We start from the raw sequence: 17566 nt of genomic DNA, 5'->3' as shown, positions 1-17566 counted from the left end.
ACGCACGCACGCACGCACGCACGCACGCACGCACGCACGCACGCACGCACGCACGCACGCACGCACGCACGCGCACGCACACGCACACGCACACGCACACACACTTTACCTTTTCATTTTGGATGGGATTCTTTCAGGACCTTATGGTGTATAAATGTATTTTTATTTATTTATTTATTTCAAATACCCTCAAGGTAAGTACATTGAAGAGGGGAGAGGGCTGTAAAATATTAACTATAAAGTGCACATATTAGTAATTGCATTTTTAAACATAACAATATCAGTGATGTTAACAATCGAGGCGGGAAGATTGAAATAATGAAGTTTTAAAATTTGGAATACCAACCTTATGGCTATGATCAATGCGAGCAGATATGTAGAATGGTGGAGTAATTAGTTTATGACGAAGGGTAACATTTTGATGAAATATTTTATGAAAAAGACACAAACGAGAGATTTTTCGGCGGTGAGTTAGTAGCGGCAGACCTATAGTTTGTCAATATCAAACAAGCTGAGCGGTTTTGAATGGATTCAATGTGAGCAATTAGTAAAGAGTAAGCGGGGTCCCACACAGCAGCAGCATATTCCAATTTTGGACGGATTAGGGTTTTGTACATGGTTAGTTTTAATGTAGACGGAGCGAGGAAAAAAATTCTTTTTAAGTATCCTAACATAGGGTTAGCACTGTTAATTACGTATTCAGTATGATTCTTTCAAGAAAGGGTGCAAGTTATATGAACACCAAGATATTTGTAAACAGACCCTGAAGCGAGGGGATTACTGTTTAGATGATAAGTAATGACACACCGATTGAGCACGTGACACTCTAATCGATTTGCATTTGTTAGTGTTAAGTTCCATTAGCCACTGGTCACACCACAGTGATATACGATTAAGGTCAGATTGTAGAAAAATAGAGCCAGCTATGTAAGTACATAAGAGCTTGCTGGCATTTGTTCACCTATCATCTAATTTCTGGAGAAAACAAAAAATACTCTATAAAAATAAACATTTAGCGTAATATATATTTATTTTTGCATGTTTGGGGTGCTTTTGCTCAGACTGCTTCCGCGTTCCTCATTCGTGTCGTAAACGTAACATATAAGCGGAAAACAAACAGCGCAAGGACAAGGACAGAGTAGAAGGCGGTAGACACACACAGCGCTGACTTACAACTGAGCTTTATTGGCACTGACAACCTGTATAAATACACAATTTGCCCGGCCCAAAAGCCAAGAAAAGAAACACAAGAGGAGGACTACACGTGTTCCTAGAGTCATCTGCAGGCGCCGTTGCTCTCCGATCTCAGTAGAAAAATACACTCCTTTTCCGTCAAGGCAAGTGACGGGGCACTAACACACTCAGAGCCCGATTGTCCATAATCATTGAGATTATAGAAGCCCGCGCCATTGGACAATCGGGCTCTGAGTGTGTTAGTGCCCCGTCACTTGCCTTGACGGAAAAGGAGTGTATTTTTCTACTGAGATCGGAGAGCAACGGCGCCTGCAGATGACTCTAGGAACACGTGTAGTCCTCCTCTTGTGTTTCTTTTCTTGGCTTTTGGGCAGGGCAAATTGTGTATTTATACAGGTTGTCAGTGCCAATAAAGCTCAGTTGTAAGTCAGCGCTGTGTGTGTCTACCGCCTTCTACTCTGTCCTTGTCCTTGCGCTGTTTGTTTTCCGCTAATATGAATGACCAACTAGCCCAATCGTCAACACTATACTGAGTAACATATAAAAGCGATAATTGGTTGCCTCAGCCATCTGTAGAGTTTCTTGTAAATGACGTATGTGGCGAATACACCTGCTGGCACCCAGACAGCAAGCCGGCGGGAGGACGAGGAGAACAGTGGGAATGTCCTGCTGAGCGAAGCAAATCCTAAACCGTTGCGCTAGAACGCATTCAAGCAATGCGGAGAGCAAGTCGTCTGCTTCTTGCACAGGAGATGCGGTGACTTCAGATCGACGGCGAGCTCCGATTGGTTTTGATTGAAATGATAGTGGGTAGACCTCAATGCTAGGTGCCTTGAGATATACCCACTATTTTTTTTTTATCAGCCAATAAGAGCTCGGCGTTTTGACGTCACGCTACCCCTGTGCAAGAAGCGGACAACCTTGCGCTCCTCATTGACTTAAAGACCGACTACCAGGTCGCACTTTCCACTTTTCGCCCCTCTTCCTCCTTACCACCCTCTACCCTGTCCACTGTTGCCTGTTTCCTCCTCCCCCATGGCGAGGGAGATCTTCTGCCTTGCAGAATCTCAGATCTGGTCGTCGGCCTTTAAGGAAAACCTTCCGTTTTATGGTCTTACCTGCTAGTTTTGTCAGTCAATCTTGTTTTATTAAACTCTTAATCAAGATTTCTTGTTTCTATTTAGTCAGTGATGCTTCTTTTAGTAAGGGTTAATTAAGTGCGTATGCATGAGCAGGAATGGTATAGCTGGTATCATGAAGTTTTCAATATTTTGCATTTGTACTTTTATCAGATAGAGTAGATTTGTACTCTGTTGAGTATTGGAATACTTTTGATTTGTACTCTGTTCAGAGTATTGGAATACTTTTGTTTGCTAAACAAGGACTTGAGAAACATTTGTATTTCCTAATGATGAACTGTAGTCAGTATTGGACTTGATTTCATACCGTACTATTGCAGCTTGATATGATTTCGTTTTTAACTTATGGAACATGCGATTTAGGTTGTTAAACAGTGAAAATGTCTTGTTTTCATGATGCTTAGTTGTTTTTCTTCAGCTGCCTATGCCTATTATTGTAAATCCATGAGAGGAACCAACCCGCTACCAACCGCGCCTTGTCCTGTTTCCCTTCGTCTGTGTCCCTGTATTTTTTCGGCGCTTTTTGCTTGCACCAGGACAGTTCTCAATGGCAGCCATTAAAATATTTTTTTTTTCGCTATGGGCTGGAATATATTTAAGTAAAGGTCATGTTTGGAAATGGTTCTGGAACGTCACATGGAGATTCTTTTTATTTATATTTCTTTTTGTATTTCGGAAAACATATTTGTGCTTATAGCACCAAGCAGCTCCATGGTTTGCTTATACGCTACGAAACTCGATTTTTGTTGCTCCTTAGCTGCTCCAAAGCTGAACTTTTAATGCTCCAAAGCTGCTCCAAAGGGGCATCTTTGCTGCTCCCAGACCTGCTCCAAAAGGCTGAAGCTTGCTTCCACCCCTGATATATAAAGGAACTTCATGAGTATTAATGTAACACCTCTTAGTTGTAGGAAATATTTATGAATTATAGTGTGGCTATTATTTATGATAGACTGCGGTATTCTAGCGATATCTTTTTCAAATTCGTGATTTAGCAAAGTACTCGCAACGAAATTTGTAATTTAAATCCATTGTTCGGTTGTCACCTTTATACAGGGTGTTTCGAAAAAAGTTGGCAAATTCGATATTGCGAAAACTACGCATCGCACCAGAAAAAAGGCTTGTCTCGTTTTGGTCTTAGGCCAGGGGCCTATTTAGAAAATAATTGAAGTTTGGGATAATTAAATTGTTAAATATTTTCGCATAATTATGTTTTTTAATATTGAGCTTAAGGGCATGGTTTCAATGGAAACTTGCTGGTCATCATAAAAAAACACGAAATAAAAAATTGGAGTGCGATAGAAGGCACGCGTGCATTTTACAGCTTTGTTAAAAACAGCACAACTTGTACGGGTTTTTAAGTTTCGGTTTGCAATCGGAGCACTTCTCGGCACCGACGGTACTGCGCCCCGGGGAGAGATAGTGTAACCAACATCCGCTTCACAGGCCTCGCGCAACGCAGCCGAGGAAGGTTGCACTATTTCTTCACGGGGTCCGGCGCCGTCGGTGCCGAGAAGCGCTACAATTGCAAACCGAAACTTAAAAACCCGTACTAGTCGTGCAGGTTTTTAGAAAGGCGTAAAATGGCACGCGTGCCTTTTATCGCACTCTAATATTTTTATTTTGTGTTTTTCGATGATGCTCAGCAAGTTTCCAAATAAAACAATGCCCTTAAGTTCAATATTTAAAAAATTAATTGCGCGAAAATAATTAACAATTTAATTATCCCCAACTTTATTAATTTTCCTAAATAGGCCCCTGGCCTAGAACGAAAAGGACACAAGCCTTTTTTTGGTGCGATGCATAATTTTCACAATATTGAATTTGTCCACCTTTCATGAAACATGTTTTATACGTTCGAGGTAGAGTCACTAGAATAAACTAAGACTAAATAAGGTGAACAAGTATAATGAAGCTTGGGAATAACCTGAACTACTTTGGCTGGATTGTTTTAAGAAGGCATACTTACCGTTCACATTCCGATCACGGTTATTATGAGGTTCTACATACAAAATGTCATTCATTCTCACAACTTAATGGCAAAATAATTTCTTTTAAAAATTGAATTAAGAATTTTCGTTTTATTACAACCTTTAGAACTTGAATGAAACTTTAGTTTATGTGCTCAAAATTATTGTAGCTGATTTTAGTAGAATATATAGTTCGGTTTACATTTTATTCCTTCATCGATCAGCATCTTGTTGCGATGCCTAGTGGTTCTATGTGCAACTAAACAGCCAGTTCTGTGTTTAAGGAAATCAAACCTGCCGTTGCACAGAAGTGTGAATCATGCACGTGTTTTAGTTGGATAGTCCAACACACACATATCTTAACAAATAATATTCACAGTGGTACGAATAAAAATGAAGTGTGTGCTTGTGCTCCAGAAGTGCTTTTTGCTGCTCCATAATTTACTTTTGGCTGCTCCAAAAAGTGCTGCAAAACAACTCGGGGCAGTCCCATCGCTGTGCGCATATCACTAAAAATTATAAAAGAAAATTCACTGCATTTGACCCGAAATGCTAAATTAAAACGGACAATTATATATTGCTCCTGTTCATGATTGTACCTGCAAGCTCACTTTGCACCGAAAAAAAAGCATCTTTAATAAAACTATTCGTTTTTGTTTCACCGTAAGATCCACGTTTTTTTTTCTTTTACTTTTAGAGCTAAATTCATTCTGACTGCCGACATAATTTTCCAATGAAGAATTATAAGACTGGCTGCCCATAAATCATTGTGGAACTGTTTGAACCTTGCCTTCTTGTCAAATTCAAACACATTGGTTTGCTTCCTTGGCGTACTTAGCTTTAATGTGGATTCATACTGATATGCTTATGAGCACTTGCAGCCTTGTGTCAAGAGGATCCATACTGCGCATTCAGGCTGACACCCGTGCAGATGCGTATGCTGTTTGGCGACTCCAAGCTCGTTTTTATACCATTTGTTTACATAAAGTGACAGACCAGTATTCGACAATAGCTGGCCTAGCGGCATTGCTCACCACTTTGGCAATAGGGGGAAACAAATATCAGACGCACAAACATTTTAAAGGGCAGCCACCGAAAGCCTTTCTGTGGACAGGCTTTGACCCACATCTCCCTGTCCCCTTGCAGAGGCTGCGACCGCTGGGCAACCTGACGGAGCCCTACAGGAAAACCAATGTGGCAGGGCTCAAGGGACTTGTGCCCATCGTAAGTATGACCCCCGGTTTTAACTGTAGGTGTGGCCCAGTCCCAGCATTTCCTTTTATAAGGATCAAAGAGCAAAAGCGAATTGTGAATGCTTAGATAGTGTAAGGTTGGTGTGCCCATGTATGGCAACACTGGTTTATGCTGTAGGTAAGGATCTGTACGTGAGATGTGCAGCAGAAAAAGCTGTAAATGTTACTCTTAAACATGAAAGCCGTTTACAACTCAGCGTACCGTTGAATTAGAGCGCAGCTCTTGACGATCGAGGAGGAGGGAAGGGGTCACGAGTTCTGGGGGCGGGGGTTCACGTGACCTCGGGGGGGGGGGGGGGGAGGTCACTTGACCTGGGGGAGTGTCACATGAGTCACATGACCTGGGGGGGGCGTCGCGTGACCTCGGGGGGCCACGTGGCCTGGGGGCGTCACGTGACCCCCCCAGGTCACGTGACCCCCAGAGAAATTTTTTCGCTAGACTTGCGGGGAAATTTTTCCACTAGATTTAGCTGGGAAATTTTTCCCCTAAATCTAGCGGGGAAATTTTTCACTAGATTTAGCGGGGAAACTTTTCTGCTAGATTGAGCTCAGAAATTTTTCCGCTAGATTTAGCGGGAAAAGTTTTTCGCTAGATTTAGCGGGGAAATCTTTCCGCTAGATTTAGCGGGGAGATTTGGTTTAGCGGGGAAATTTTCCCGCTAGATTTAGCAGGGAAATTTTTTTGCTAGATTTAGCGGGGAAATTTTTTCGGTAGACTTAACGGGGAAATTTTTCCGCTCGATTTAGCGGGGAAATTTTTCTGCTAGATTTGGCGGGGAAATTTTTCCTCTAGATTTAGAGGGGACATTTTAGAGCGCAGCTCTTAGGGGCCCGTTCCCGGCTTGAGCGGCGTCGCCGTCGGCGTCGCCGTCGCCGTCGCCGTCGCCGTCGGCGTCGGCGTAACCGCAACCCTCGTAACCCTCGTGAGGGTTACGAGGGTTACGAGGGTTAATCTCATGAGGGTTACCCTCACGAGGATCACGAGGGCCACGAGGGTTACTTACCCTCGTAACCCTCACGAGGGTTACGAGGGTTAGTTACCCTCAAAAGGGTTACCTTCACGAGGGTTACCCTCACGAGGGTTACTTACTCTTGTAACCCTCACGAGGGTTACGAGGGTTAGTAACCCTCGTAACCCTCGTGAGGGTTACGAGGGTTAATCTCATGAGGGTTACCCTCACGAGGATCACGAGGGCCACGAGGGTTACTTACCCTCGTAACCCTCACGAGGGTTACGAGGGCTAGTTACCCTCAAAAGGGTTACCTTCACGAGGGTTACCCTCACGAGGGTTACTTACCCTTGTAACCCTCACGAGGGTTACGAGGGTTAGTAACCCTCGTGAGGGTAACGAGGGTGAGTAACCCTCGTGAGGGTAACTCTCATAACCCTCGTAAGGGTAACTCTCATAACCCTCGTGACCCTCGTGAGGGTAACTAACCCTCGTAACCCTCGTGAGGGTTACGAGGGTGAGTAACCCTCACGAGGGTCACAAGGGTTATGAGAGTTACCCTCACGAGGGTCACGAGAGTTGCCCTCACAAGGGTTACTAGGGTTACCCTCACGAGGGTCACGATGGTTACCCAGGTCGTGACCCCCCCTGGGGTCACGTGACCTGGGGATACCCCCCAGGTCACGTGACCCCCCGTTGACGTCATAGGCACTGATGACGTCGTCAGTGACGTCACTGATGACGTCACCGGCATCCGCATCGTCATCGTCATCATCACTGATGACGTCATTAGTGACGTCACTGATGACGTCACCGGCATCCGCATCGTCATCATCATCACTGATGGCGTCATCAGTGACGCTACTGATGACGTCATCGGTATCGTCACGTGGCCCCAGGTCACGTCACCCCCCGACGTCACGTGACGCCCCAAGGTCACGTGACTCCCACAAGGTCACGTGACCCACAAGGTCACGTGACCCCCAAGGTCACGTGACCCCCCCGCCCCCCCGAGGTCACTTGACCCACCCCCCAGTACCCTTCCCTCCTCCTCCTCAAGAGCTGCGCTCTAATTCGGCGTTACAGGGAGTTGTAAACGGCTTTCATTTTTTTTTCACTAGATTTAGCGGCGAAATTTTTCCGCTACCCCGCTAGGTTTAGCGGGGAAACTTTTCTGCTAGGTTTAGCGGGGAAATTTTTCCGGTAGAACTAGCGGGGAAATTTTTCCGCTAGATTTAGTGGGGAAACGTTTCCCGCTAGATTTAGCAGGGAAATCTTTCCGCTAGATTTAGCGGGGAAATTTTTCCGCTAGATTTAGCGGGGAAATTTTTTCGCTAGATTTAAAAGGGAAATTTTTCCGCTAGATTTAGCGAGGAAATTTTTCCACTAGACTTAGCGAGAAAATTTTTCCACTAGATTTAGCGGGGAAATTTTTCTGCTAGATTTAGCGGCAAAATTTTTCCGCTAGATTTAACGGGGAAAATTTTCCGCATGATTTAAAGGGGAAATTTTTTCGCTAGATTTAGCCGGGAAATCTTTCCGCTAGATTTAGCGGGGAAGTTTTCCCGCTAGATTTAGTGGGGAAATTTTTTTGCCAGATTTAGCGGGGAAATTTTTTCGCCATAGATCTAACAGGGAAATTCTTCCGCTCGATTTAGCGGGGAAATTTTTCCGCTAGATTTAACGGGGAAATCTTTCCTCTAGATTTAGCGGGAAAAGTTTTCCGCTAGATTTAGCGGGGAAATTTTTCCGCTAGGTTTAGCGGGGAAACTTTTCCGCTAGGTTTAGCGGGGAAATTTTTCCGCTAGATTTAGTGAGGAAACTTTCCGCTAGATTTAGCAGAAAAATCTTTCCGCTAGATTTAGCGGGGAAATCTTTCTGCTAGATTTAGTGGGGAAATTTTTCCGCTAGATTTAAAGGGGAAATTTTCCCGCTAGAGTTAGCGGAGAAATCTTTCCGCTAGATTTAGCGGGAAAATCTTTCCGCTAGATTTAGCGGGGAAATTTTTCCGCTAGATTTAGCGGGGAAATTTTTCTGCTACATTTAATGGGGAAATTTTTCCACTAGATTTAGCGGGGAAATTTTTCCGCTAAATTTAGCGAGGAAATTTCTCCGCTAGATTTAGCAGGGAGATTTTTCCTCTAGGTATAACGGGGAAATTTTTCTGCTAGATTTAGCGGGGAAATTTTTCCGCTAGACTTAGCGGGAAAATTTTTCCGCTAGATTTAGCGGGGAAATTTTTCCGCTAGATTTTGCGGGGAAATTTTTCTGCTAGATTTAATGGGGAAATTTTTCCACTAGATTTAGCGAGGAAATTTTTCCTCTAGGTTTAACGGGGAAATTTTTCTGCTAGATTTAGCGGGGAAATTTTTCCGCTAGATTTAGCGGGGAAATTTTTCTGCTAGATTTAATTGCATTTTTACAAATGTGTCTAGAAGATATGGTTAGTCATTCGTGGAAAGTAACCAAGCATATGAGTTAGGTTACCAATCATGCACACCAGTGGTGCAGCCAGAAATTTTTTTCGGGGAGGGGGGAGGGAGGGGGGGTTGAGGTTGTTGGGATGTCCATGACTTGGGGTACGAAGAAGGGAAAGGGTGTCGACATGCATGTTTATATTATAGGGTCGGCTGGATTTCGGGGGGTAGGCTTAAGCCCCATAAGCTCCCTCCCTGGCTACGCCACTGATACACATGAGTTTGATCGATGATTTGAGCTTGGAATAATGTGGAAATAATATGCTTCCACTGCCTACACCAGATTTATGCTAAGGAGATTGGTAGGCATATAATACTTGGCTCTACTCTCTGGATTGAATGCACATTTTAAGCATGCTTTTGGACATTGCTTTTGCAAAACATGATACTGTAGTTTATCGGGGGGGTGAGGCTATAGAAATTTGATTATTTATTCTCTTTAGAATGTATATAAGGGTGAACTTTTGAAATGAAAGTCTGAGATAATTATCAGCTTGTCAAAGTTACGAAAAGTGAACCACAGTGCCATTGCAACTCAAATGTCAAACTAATAATTGGCTTGAAAAAAAAAATCTTACATCATGTTTTTTATTTATTTTGCATGCAGCACATTGTTGGAGAACCTTGAAAGGTATGTTGTAAACAAGGATGCCCTATCTACTCTAAGTATTGATGGATTCTGCTGCCCCGAAATAAAATTGTTCCCTGAGCAAAAAAAAACATTTTTTTCGCACGTGTACAATCACCAGACCAGTAGCCCGCTGTCCAAAACTGTCATCTGCCCGGTCGCTCACCAGCGTGGGGATTGCTGTTTTTCGTCATTGGAAGTTGGTCGTGCCAAGAGTGTTCTTCTTCATTCGTTCACAGAAGCGGTTAATGGCATTGAGATGCTCAAAGACCCCGTGCGTTTCCAGGTAAAGTGGGACCAGCTGCTGACGGCCTTCTTCCAGGGCCAATCCATCACCAATGAGACGCCCGTGTTCCTCTCGCAGCCCCACTACTTCCAGGGCCTCAGCCAGATCATCTCCACCACCGACACCACGTGCGTTCCCTTCACACCAACCAGACAGACTAAATAGGCCCCACCTGCGAAGCACGAGGGTGCGGTGCAGTAGTGGCAGTACACGGACGGAGAGTTCAATGACTGAAAGGGGCAAAGACGTTGCCAGGGCAGCGGCGGTGCCACCACCGGAGCCGTATATTTCTCTTGTGGTTTAACGCCAACTAAACGCAGTCCAAACATGAGATTATTGGCATCCAGAATGCCGCTAATCGAATTGTAGTTTGCTTGCTGACAAACTGTGTTAAAATGTTGCTTTTCTCATGGAAATGCCGCAAATCACTCCAACACATGTGCAAGCTATGACACTGAGTAAGCCAAACTAGTTTAGCACAAGAAGAGTGGACCTTTTGTCTGGAAAGGGCCACTTTTCTGCTCTACTTTTGTGTTAGTTTTCAACTACTTTTGTTTTGCAATCAAAGCTATGGCTTTCCTCAAATGGTTGCAAAACAAAAATATAGGTATATATATATATATATATATATACTGTAAAATACCGGGGTAGCACGTGCACCCACTCAATTCTCACTGAAGACTGGGTTAATCCAGACATGGGTGCTTGTCCGGTCAAATCGGGCGGTTAATGTAGAATTCGCAGAATTCCCAAGTTTGGGAAATGTTAGTAGTAAGCGCTCAAACAAAGTGGGCGCTTTTGGGGTATTTTACGGTACACTTTAGTTTAGAGTGTACAGCTCTGTAAGTTTATTTCCCCAAATTGCTCTAAATCCTCCTTTTCTTTTTTTTTGTACTGTTTGTAGAAGGCTTGTTTAAAATGGCACATGTGCATAGCAAATCTCTCTCAATGGCAGTAGTCATGAGCAGGCTTTTGTAAAGTGGTTTCCTAAAATTGTCTGTAATGTCCAAGTGGCTGAGTCAGAGGTACTACTACTGCATGTGTATGTAAGTAATGCAGATTTAAAGGAATCAAGTTTTTTTTGTGCACTCTAGGCTAATCCCAGTAATTATTTTTGTGCATCTGAGATAGGACTCCCATATCTCGGAGAAGCTTCCACTTTTGTGCCAACCTCGGAAGGACGAGCGCATGGCAATGCTTGTTTTCTGGTGCCCCGTGTGCAGCACCCTGAACCACTACATCATGTGGCGGATGGCGATGAAGTACGCTCCCCATCTAGACAAGCAAGTGCGGTCCCTTTACGACAGGTTCATGCAGACCATCAACGGTATGTTTCCTGTCGTCGGCCAGCTAGGTGGCACTTGCTCTGCCACATTTTTTTAAGTTGAAGCGTGCCTCGTTTGGCAAAATAGATAACACGAACGAGAAGAAAAAAAAACAAACAAGAATTTGGATATCTGTCAATTGTAGCGCAAAAATCTCGTCCAGTATTTGGGCTTGCAACGAAAAATCAGCGTGTTGCAAATTGTCGTGACATATGCACCGAGCTTAGCTGTCCAACGTTTCCCTCGAGGGCAGACGCGGTGAAAAATGAAAGATGTTTACAATTCTGTGTAATGCGAAATTAGAGCGCAGCTCTTGAAAAGGAGGAGGGGAGGGTATGCATCTCCTCCCTTTCCGTACCCTTCCATCCTCCTCTCCTCCTCGCCTGCCATTTAGTGGGAAGTTTTCACTAAATTTTCTGCTAAATTTAGCGAAAAAAGTTTCCTGCTAAATTTAGTGGGAAATTTAGCGAAAATGTTTCTGCTAAATTTAGTGAGAAATTTAGTGAAAATTTGCCTGCGAAATTTAGCGGGGAAATTTCCCCACTAAATTTATCGGGTTAAGTTTCCCCGTTAAATTTAGCAGGAAAATTTCCCCGCTAAATTTTGCGGGGGAAATTGTTTCGCTAAATTTAACGGGGCGTCCCATAATGCAATGCGCGCAGTTATGCTGACGGCGATGCCGCTCAACCCAGAAGGGGGCGCCTAAGAGCTGCGTTCTAAAACGAAACATGGTTGCGTCCCCTGCAGGGGCCCCCGACGTGGACGTCCCCGAAGAGGAGTGGTGGGAGCAGTGTGCCAGGCACACGAGCCACTACCTGGGACACGCAGTGGGCAAGCTGTACTCGGACACCCTGGAGGGGAAGGAACTCCTTGTGCAGCAGGTGGGCTCCGTCCCTCTTTCTTTATGACGTCGACTTCCCCGCACAGCATTGGGTGGGGCTCCGGCGATGAGTGGCTAAAGGGTGGGAGAGAATGGGATGGCAAGAGGGTGCCTTCTTTCTCTTGTCTTTGGGGTGTGCCAGCACGGCACATCCTGGACACTGTGGTGCTGGATTTTCTTCATCGCCTACCAGAAGCCAGCGTAGTGCACGAATTAGGCGTGAGTGCTGTGTCAGCACTCGGATGGCATTCATGTCCTCACCGAGTGAACACAAGCCACTTCCAAATGCTGAAAAGAGTGCCTTTAGGTATGTGTGCGAGCAAGCGTAAAATTCTGCTGTAACTTTTTTTTTGGTTCTGATTGTTTAACAGCCTTCACTGGAAACAATCATTTAGGCATTTTGTGCTCTCATTAATCGTTGTTGTTATGAATTATACAAAAGTAACAGTGGGTGTGGGAATCAAGCATCACTCATATTTTTGTAAGCAGTTGACACACTCTTTGCCAGAGAGCTTATGTATAGTTCAGATTCTTTGCGGTCGAAAAATTTTAAATTGTTTTCAATATTTATAAATAAAAAAAAAAAGAGAAATTAACCTGATTCTTTAAAAGGAGGGTCATGCTACCGTCATGATACTCTCATGCTACTAGTATCACATGAATAAGCTAAAAATGGAATCCCGTGATTTACAATCGCTTTTCTTTCTACCGGCAATCAGAGCTCAAAAATTCTGTCGGTTGGTTTGACTTTTGTGTTTGTGAGCTTTGCCCTGTTTGTTAAAAATGTTAAAGAAAGAATTTCATGAAGTTAGTGTACTGGGTTCCCGAGTGGAAAGCTATAACCAAAATGGGCTCATTTTCAAACAGCAGTGAGCAGTATTTCTTCCTCGTGTGCAGACCTTCTCAGTTCTTGTGCACAACAATATTTTTATCGCTGTTTAGAAGCTGTTACGTCGATGCACTGCTTTGATGAAATCTGAGAGTACACTTGTAGAATGAACGTGCGGGCAACTGCTTGGTTGCAGGCTCGCGAGATTGCGGAGCAGGTACGGCAGTCTGCCAGCGAACGCATCAACTCCGTGGCGTGGATCCGCATGAAGCAACCACTCAAGGACAAGGTGACTCATTTGCAGGCACTGCTTTGTTGTTCAATATACACCTGACTGTAAGACCTTGGGATGGTTCCGCTAGAAGCCTCCAGCTGCATGGGGAGGTTCGAAAGTCTGTTTAATTTTGCTGACATATTAGAGCTTCCTTGGTAATCCTTATATTTTAAAGCTTACTTATTCAACACTTTTCAGCATACCATGAGTTAAAGCTAATCTTGAAAAACTGGGGGATAGGCACTTGTTCGTTCTAAAAGGAAAAATGCGAAAGGGCACTTGGTTGGCGGGCTTCGCTGCTTTGCACCGGTATGCACGCGTCAAGCTTCACCACTTTGCACCAGTGCACACGCATGAGCCTCCTCCACTTCCTACCAGTGTGCTCGGACAAGCATTAATGCAGAGGTGCATCTCGGTAAGCTATGTGGGCTCAGAAATCAGGGTGGGTGCTTGATATGCCCTTTGCTTGTTTTTCTAATGTTTCAAAAGTGGTGGGGTACACTTATTGTGATGTGGGCTCAGACACGTAGCGGGGGGGGGGGGCGGCATAGGGCTTCCCCCCCCCCCCCCCCCCCCCCAAAATCGTCCGTTTTGCTGGGACCTCCTCTCCCCCCTCCCCCTCATACAGCATTTTTTCATGGGCGCCCCCCCCCCCCCAACAAAAACCTGGCTACGTGCCTGTGTGGGCACATGCTCGGTATCTGGGGGTAATTGCCACAAATGCCGATGTATATTGTTCAAGGAATCTTTTTTTTCACACTTGGGAAAATACTTTTATCAGAGATTCTGCCCTAAGGTGGACTGCCCTAGAAGCATCATCTCTGGTCTTCTAACCTTTCTTGTGTTTTGAAGCCTTGATTTTGTTGAAAAATTGGTAAATTTTTGATGGTCTCTGATTTGCCTGAAAATTGGTTCCACACATCAATAAATAGACGAAGCTGAACTACGGCAATAACCCACTGTAGAATACTGTGCATCTGCCCATTCCACACTAAGTGCCCATTCCCAAATTTGTAAGATCTCAGGAAATATGCACAGTACATTGATATGTAAAATTGATGACTGGACAAGCGCCCAGCCCATATTTTTCCGCGATTATTTCTAAATTTTGAGTGGGCGCTCGCCCTATATTTTTGGCAAATTATAGGTTGAAGCAATTTTTTTCTCGGTAGATGTAATTTGGGCAGTGCATCTTGTTCCCAATGGGTTGCAGTGAATTTGGTGATGTGAAAAATGCTGTGGAAGCTCATTCCAGCAAGACTAAGAAAGAGTGTGGGACATGCTTTGTTTGTTAGACTGCCGGCTTGACCTGAAAGTTTTACAACATTTGACGTCATGCCTCTGAAAAGCACGGGGAAATTTTAATATTGATTTTGGCATCGGCTTCAGTTGCTGCCTTTTCAATCAGTACTCAGAATTTAGAGTTAATTAATGTTATGCCTGGAAGAGTAAGGCACGGATATTCCAAAATTATCGATAGTTCAGGTAGCTTGGAAAACTGCCAAATCTCCCCATTAACAAAGTGCAATGGCTCAAGTACAATCATTCTGCCGCAACCCTCCCCCCCCTCCCTCTCTCAAAACTGCATTGATTACCAAGTGGCCTTTTGTTTCGTGCTCGCAGATCAAAGACGTCCAGTTCCAGCTGGGATACTCGAAAGAACTCACGGACAAGAAGCTCGACGACTACTACCTCAATGTGAGTGAACAGTGTTCGATAGCATTTTGCACTAGTTGGATTTTTGGCACATGTTGTGAGCTACAAGAACCTAATGATCGACCACCAAAACCCTGAAAACATGTTGATTCAGGGAAACTTTTGAAGCATAGACACAGGGACATGAAACAACCCCTTTTGGAGTCACTGATGTCGCATTCCTTAGCGCCGGTTTTCTGGATCGACCTTGTCTTTGCTCAGAAGATAAGTGATTCTTTAGCGAGGCATTAATTGGGTGGTGGTCTCCACATTCTAGCACTTTACACAAAGAAGACAAAAGTTAAATTTTGGGGGGATGTGGCAGAGGCCTTGCCATGCAGTCAACCAGCGAATTCTCATCTATCAGGCTCTGTGCACTTTTGTTTGCCAGGTCGCAACAACATGATTGATAGGGTGCATAATATCTGAGATGCACTACTCTGCCCGAAGGCAACTAAAAACCATTTTTGTGCTTCTCACTGCGATGGTTGCATTTTGTCCTGCAGCTGATTGTGAAGCTGGGTTCCCATCTGGACAACGTGTTTGAGGCGGAGAAGTTCCTGACGATGAAGCAGGCTGCGCTTCTGAGGGGCCGGAGAGACAGCAAGCTAGATGAAATGTTAGTCTACTTTGTAGTCTCACTGCGTTAGAATAGGCCGTTCACAAACCGCACATCTGTTGCACTGAAGAAGTATTTTTGGGGAGAAATCATAGGGAGTTATAGTAAAGTGTTCTGATGACTCCGATAACGATACCCGATACTTTGCCAATATATCGGTGTTGTTGTTATCGGATATCGTTATTGGAGGTATCGGAGCAATCTACTGAAAAACTAATATTCCACCTGTATTGCCAATTATTACTATAACCAGTAACCTGAGTTTCAGCAGTTTACTCTATCAGGATTTTAGGCCATAGTGGTAATACAAATTTATTTGGGACCGGCGCTTCCTTTTACTATTGCAGGAGTTGCTATAAGAGGGTTCTACTGTACTTGCTTGACTTAAGAAAGGGGCACTAATGGAAACTGCAGGTAGCATCTTGAATGAGCCAGTTGGGATCATCTTTAGGTGACGTTTTCTTAACTTATTCTTACCGCACCTCTACATCTCATTACCAGAGGGCCACGCATGCCATGAATGAATTACAATTACCTCTATCTTAAACAAATTGTTCAGCTCGCTGGAGCCCCATTTTTTTACAAACCTCAATCTCAAATTGCTTGCATTGCTGAGACTCCTGAGGTTAGTAACCTGCATTTGTGGAAAAGAATGCATTCCTATGTTTTATACCTAATGCCACGAAAATAACCTTATCTATATAATGGTTCATTCGGTTGTCCTTCTTATTTGCAGGCAATCTTACATTGACATAAACTACTTAGTGAAGGCCTACAGATTTGCGGACCAGTCACTCATCGTTTGGGTCAGGAACTATTCGGAGTAGAACGCCAGGCATTCTCTTTGGGTGCCGTTAGTTATTGCTGTCTCCCTGTGGCATTCTGTGGTCCGTTATAAGCAGAAACGGTGTTTCCTAGTTACGAGTTTTATTAGTACCTGTACCTGTGATCTGTTTACGGGTGCATCCGCATCTCAGTGTCGCCTCTGATTGTCTCTCTAGGTGGCCCATCTCGCCGCAAGACACCGAAGCCATCTATCAGTACGAGAAGAACACCGTTGGTGAGATTCCCAGACCCACATTTTTTCCCCCCAAAAGTGGCAACAGTTCAAAAATTTTTGCCGCTCATCCTTTCACAGTACAATTGAAATACAAAGTGCTAATGATCCATATTAAATTTCATGCTCACCATCAACGCAGTTTCGTGATGTGCGGTTTTACAAGTATATCTAATAACTGACATTTCGCAAAAGAGTGCAATAAATGTATGCCAAAATGTGTTCTGTCATTCTCATTCCCGTATTAAGATTTTGTCGTTCCCGCATTAATATAAACTGTTGTCACGTTAAGATTAGCTTTCCCAAGCATTCACAACGTACATACATGTTATCTTCTAGCAACAACCCAAAAGCTACTCCGTATTTTATTTTCCGTATCACCATGGTTCCTCTTAGCTTTGTACATTGCCATTAACTTTCTTAGGCAGGTTTTTCGCAAATTGCATGCATTTTTAAGGCCAAGCAGTGGTGTCTTTCCGTGTATTTCGAGTCTGCCGAATTCTTCTTTTGCATTTGCTTGCTTATTGGCTCTCTTTACCGTGTATTTGTCCAGTGGTACCCCTGGCGGCATTGCAGAAGCCCATATTCTCACTGGACCAACACAAGTATGTTGCACAGTTCTTTTCCCAGCAATTTATTTGGCATCTGATCTATTTAAAGTCAAGCTGCTACAATGGGGACATTCTCTTTTTGTGTCGCATTCCTAAAAGAAGGGGATCTGAAAAGTGTCTACCATTATTACTTACTATTTTCAGCTTTCATGAATAACCTTTTAATTTTGAAAATCAGATCAGATTTATTGCACGAAGATGTGGACCCTTTGACAATGACTCATAGTTTCAACTTGAAACGAGAGAACCGAAACAAATAAACACACATTGGCCATCTCTAACGCAGCTAAAAAATGTTGTTTGTCAACCATCTCCTTTTATAGGTACATACCCTTCTGTCATTTCTAGAAAACCTTTCACAATGTTATTCCCTCAAAAATTG

The 17566-nt window shown here is 43.9% G+C and overlaps 1 protein-coding gene across 2 annotated transcripts in view; it reads left to right on the top strand.

The window, feature by feature from the left end:
* LOC8030172 (EEF1AKMT4-ECE2 readthrough transcript protein) overlaps positions 1-17566 on the top strand; it is an 85488-nt gene that overhangs the window by 51234 nt on the left and 16688 nt on the right. For both annotated transcript variants that reach the window (XM_042290826.1, XM_042290825.1), the window contains exons 4-12: positions 5447-5524; positions 9895-10022; positions 11118-11221; positions 11967-12100; positions 13125-13217; positions 14826-14900; positions 15404-15516; positions 16518-16576; positions 17127-17178. In XM_042290826.1, coding sequence (XP_042146760.1) covers positions 5447-5524; positions 9895-10022; positions 11118-11221; positions 11967-12100; positions 13125-13217; positions 14826-14900; positions 15404-15516; positions 16518-16576; positions 17127-17178 — 836 coding nt within the window. The remainder of the gene's footprint in view (positions 1-5446; positions 5525-9894; positions 10023-11117; positions 11222-11966; positions 12101-13124; positions 13218-14825; positions 14901-15403; positions 15517-16517; positions 16577-17126; positions 17179-17566) is intronic.

This window comes from Ixodes scapularis, unplaced genomic scaffold (genome assembly GCF_016920785.2).
Source record: "Ixodes scapularis isolate PalLabHiFi unplaced genomic scaffold, ASM1692078v2 PGA_scaffold1__304_contigs__length_218370807, whole genome shotgun sequence".
NCBI lineage: Eukaryota > Metazoa > Arthropoda > Arachnida > Ixodida > Ixodidae > Ixodes > Ixodes scapularis.
Note: the sequence above shows the minus strand (reverse complement) of the source record. Positions and strands in the feature narration are given on the sequence as shown.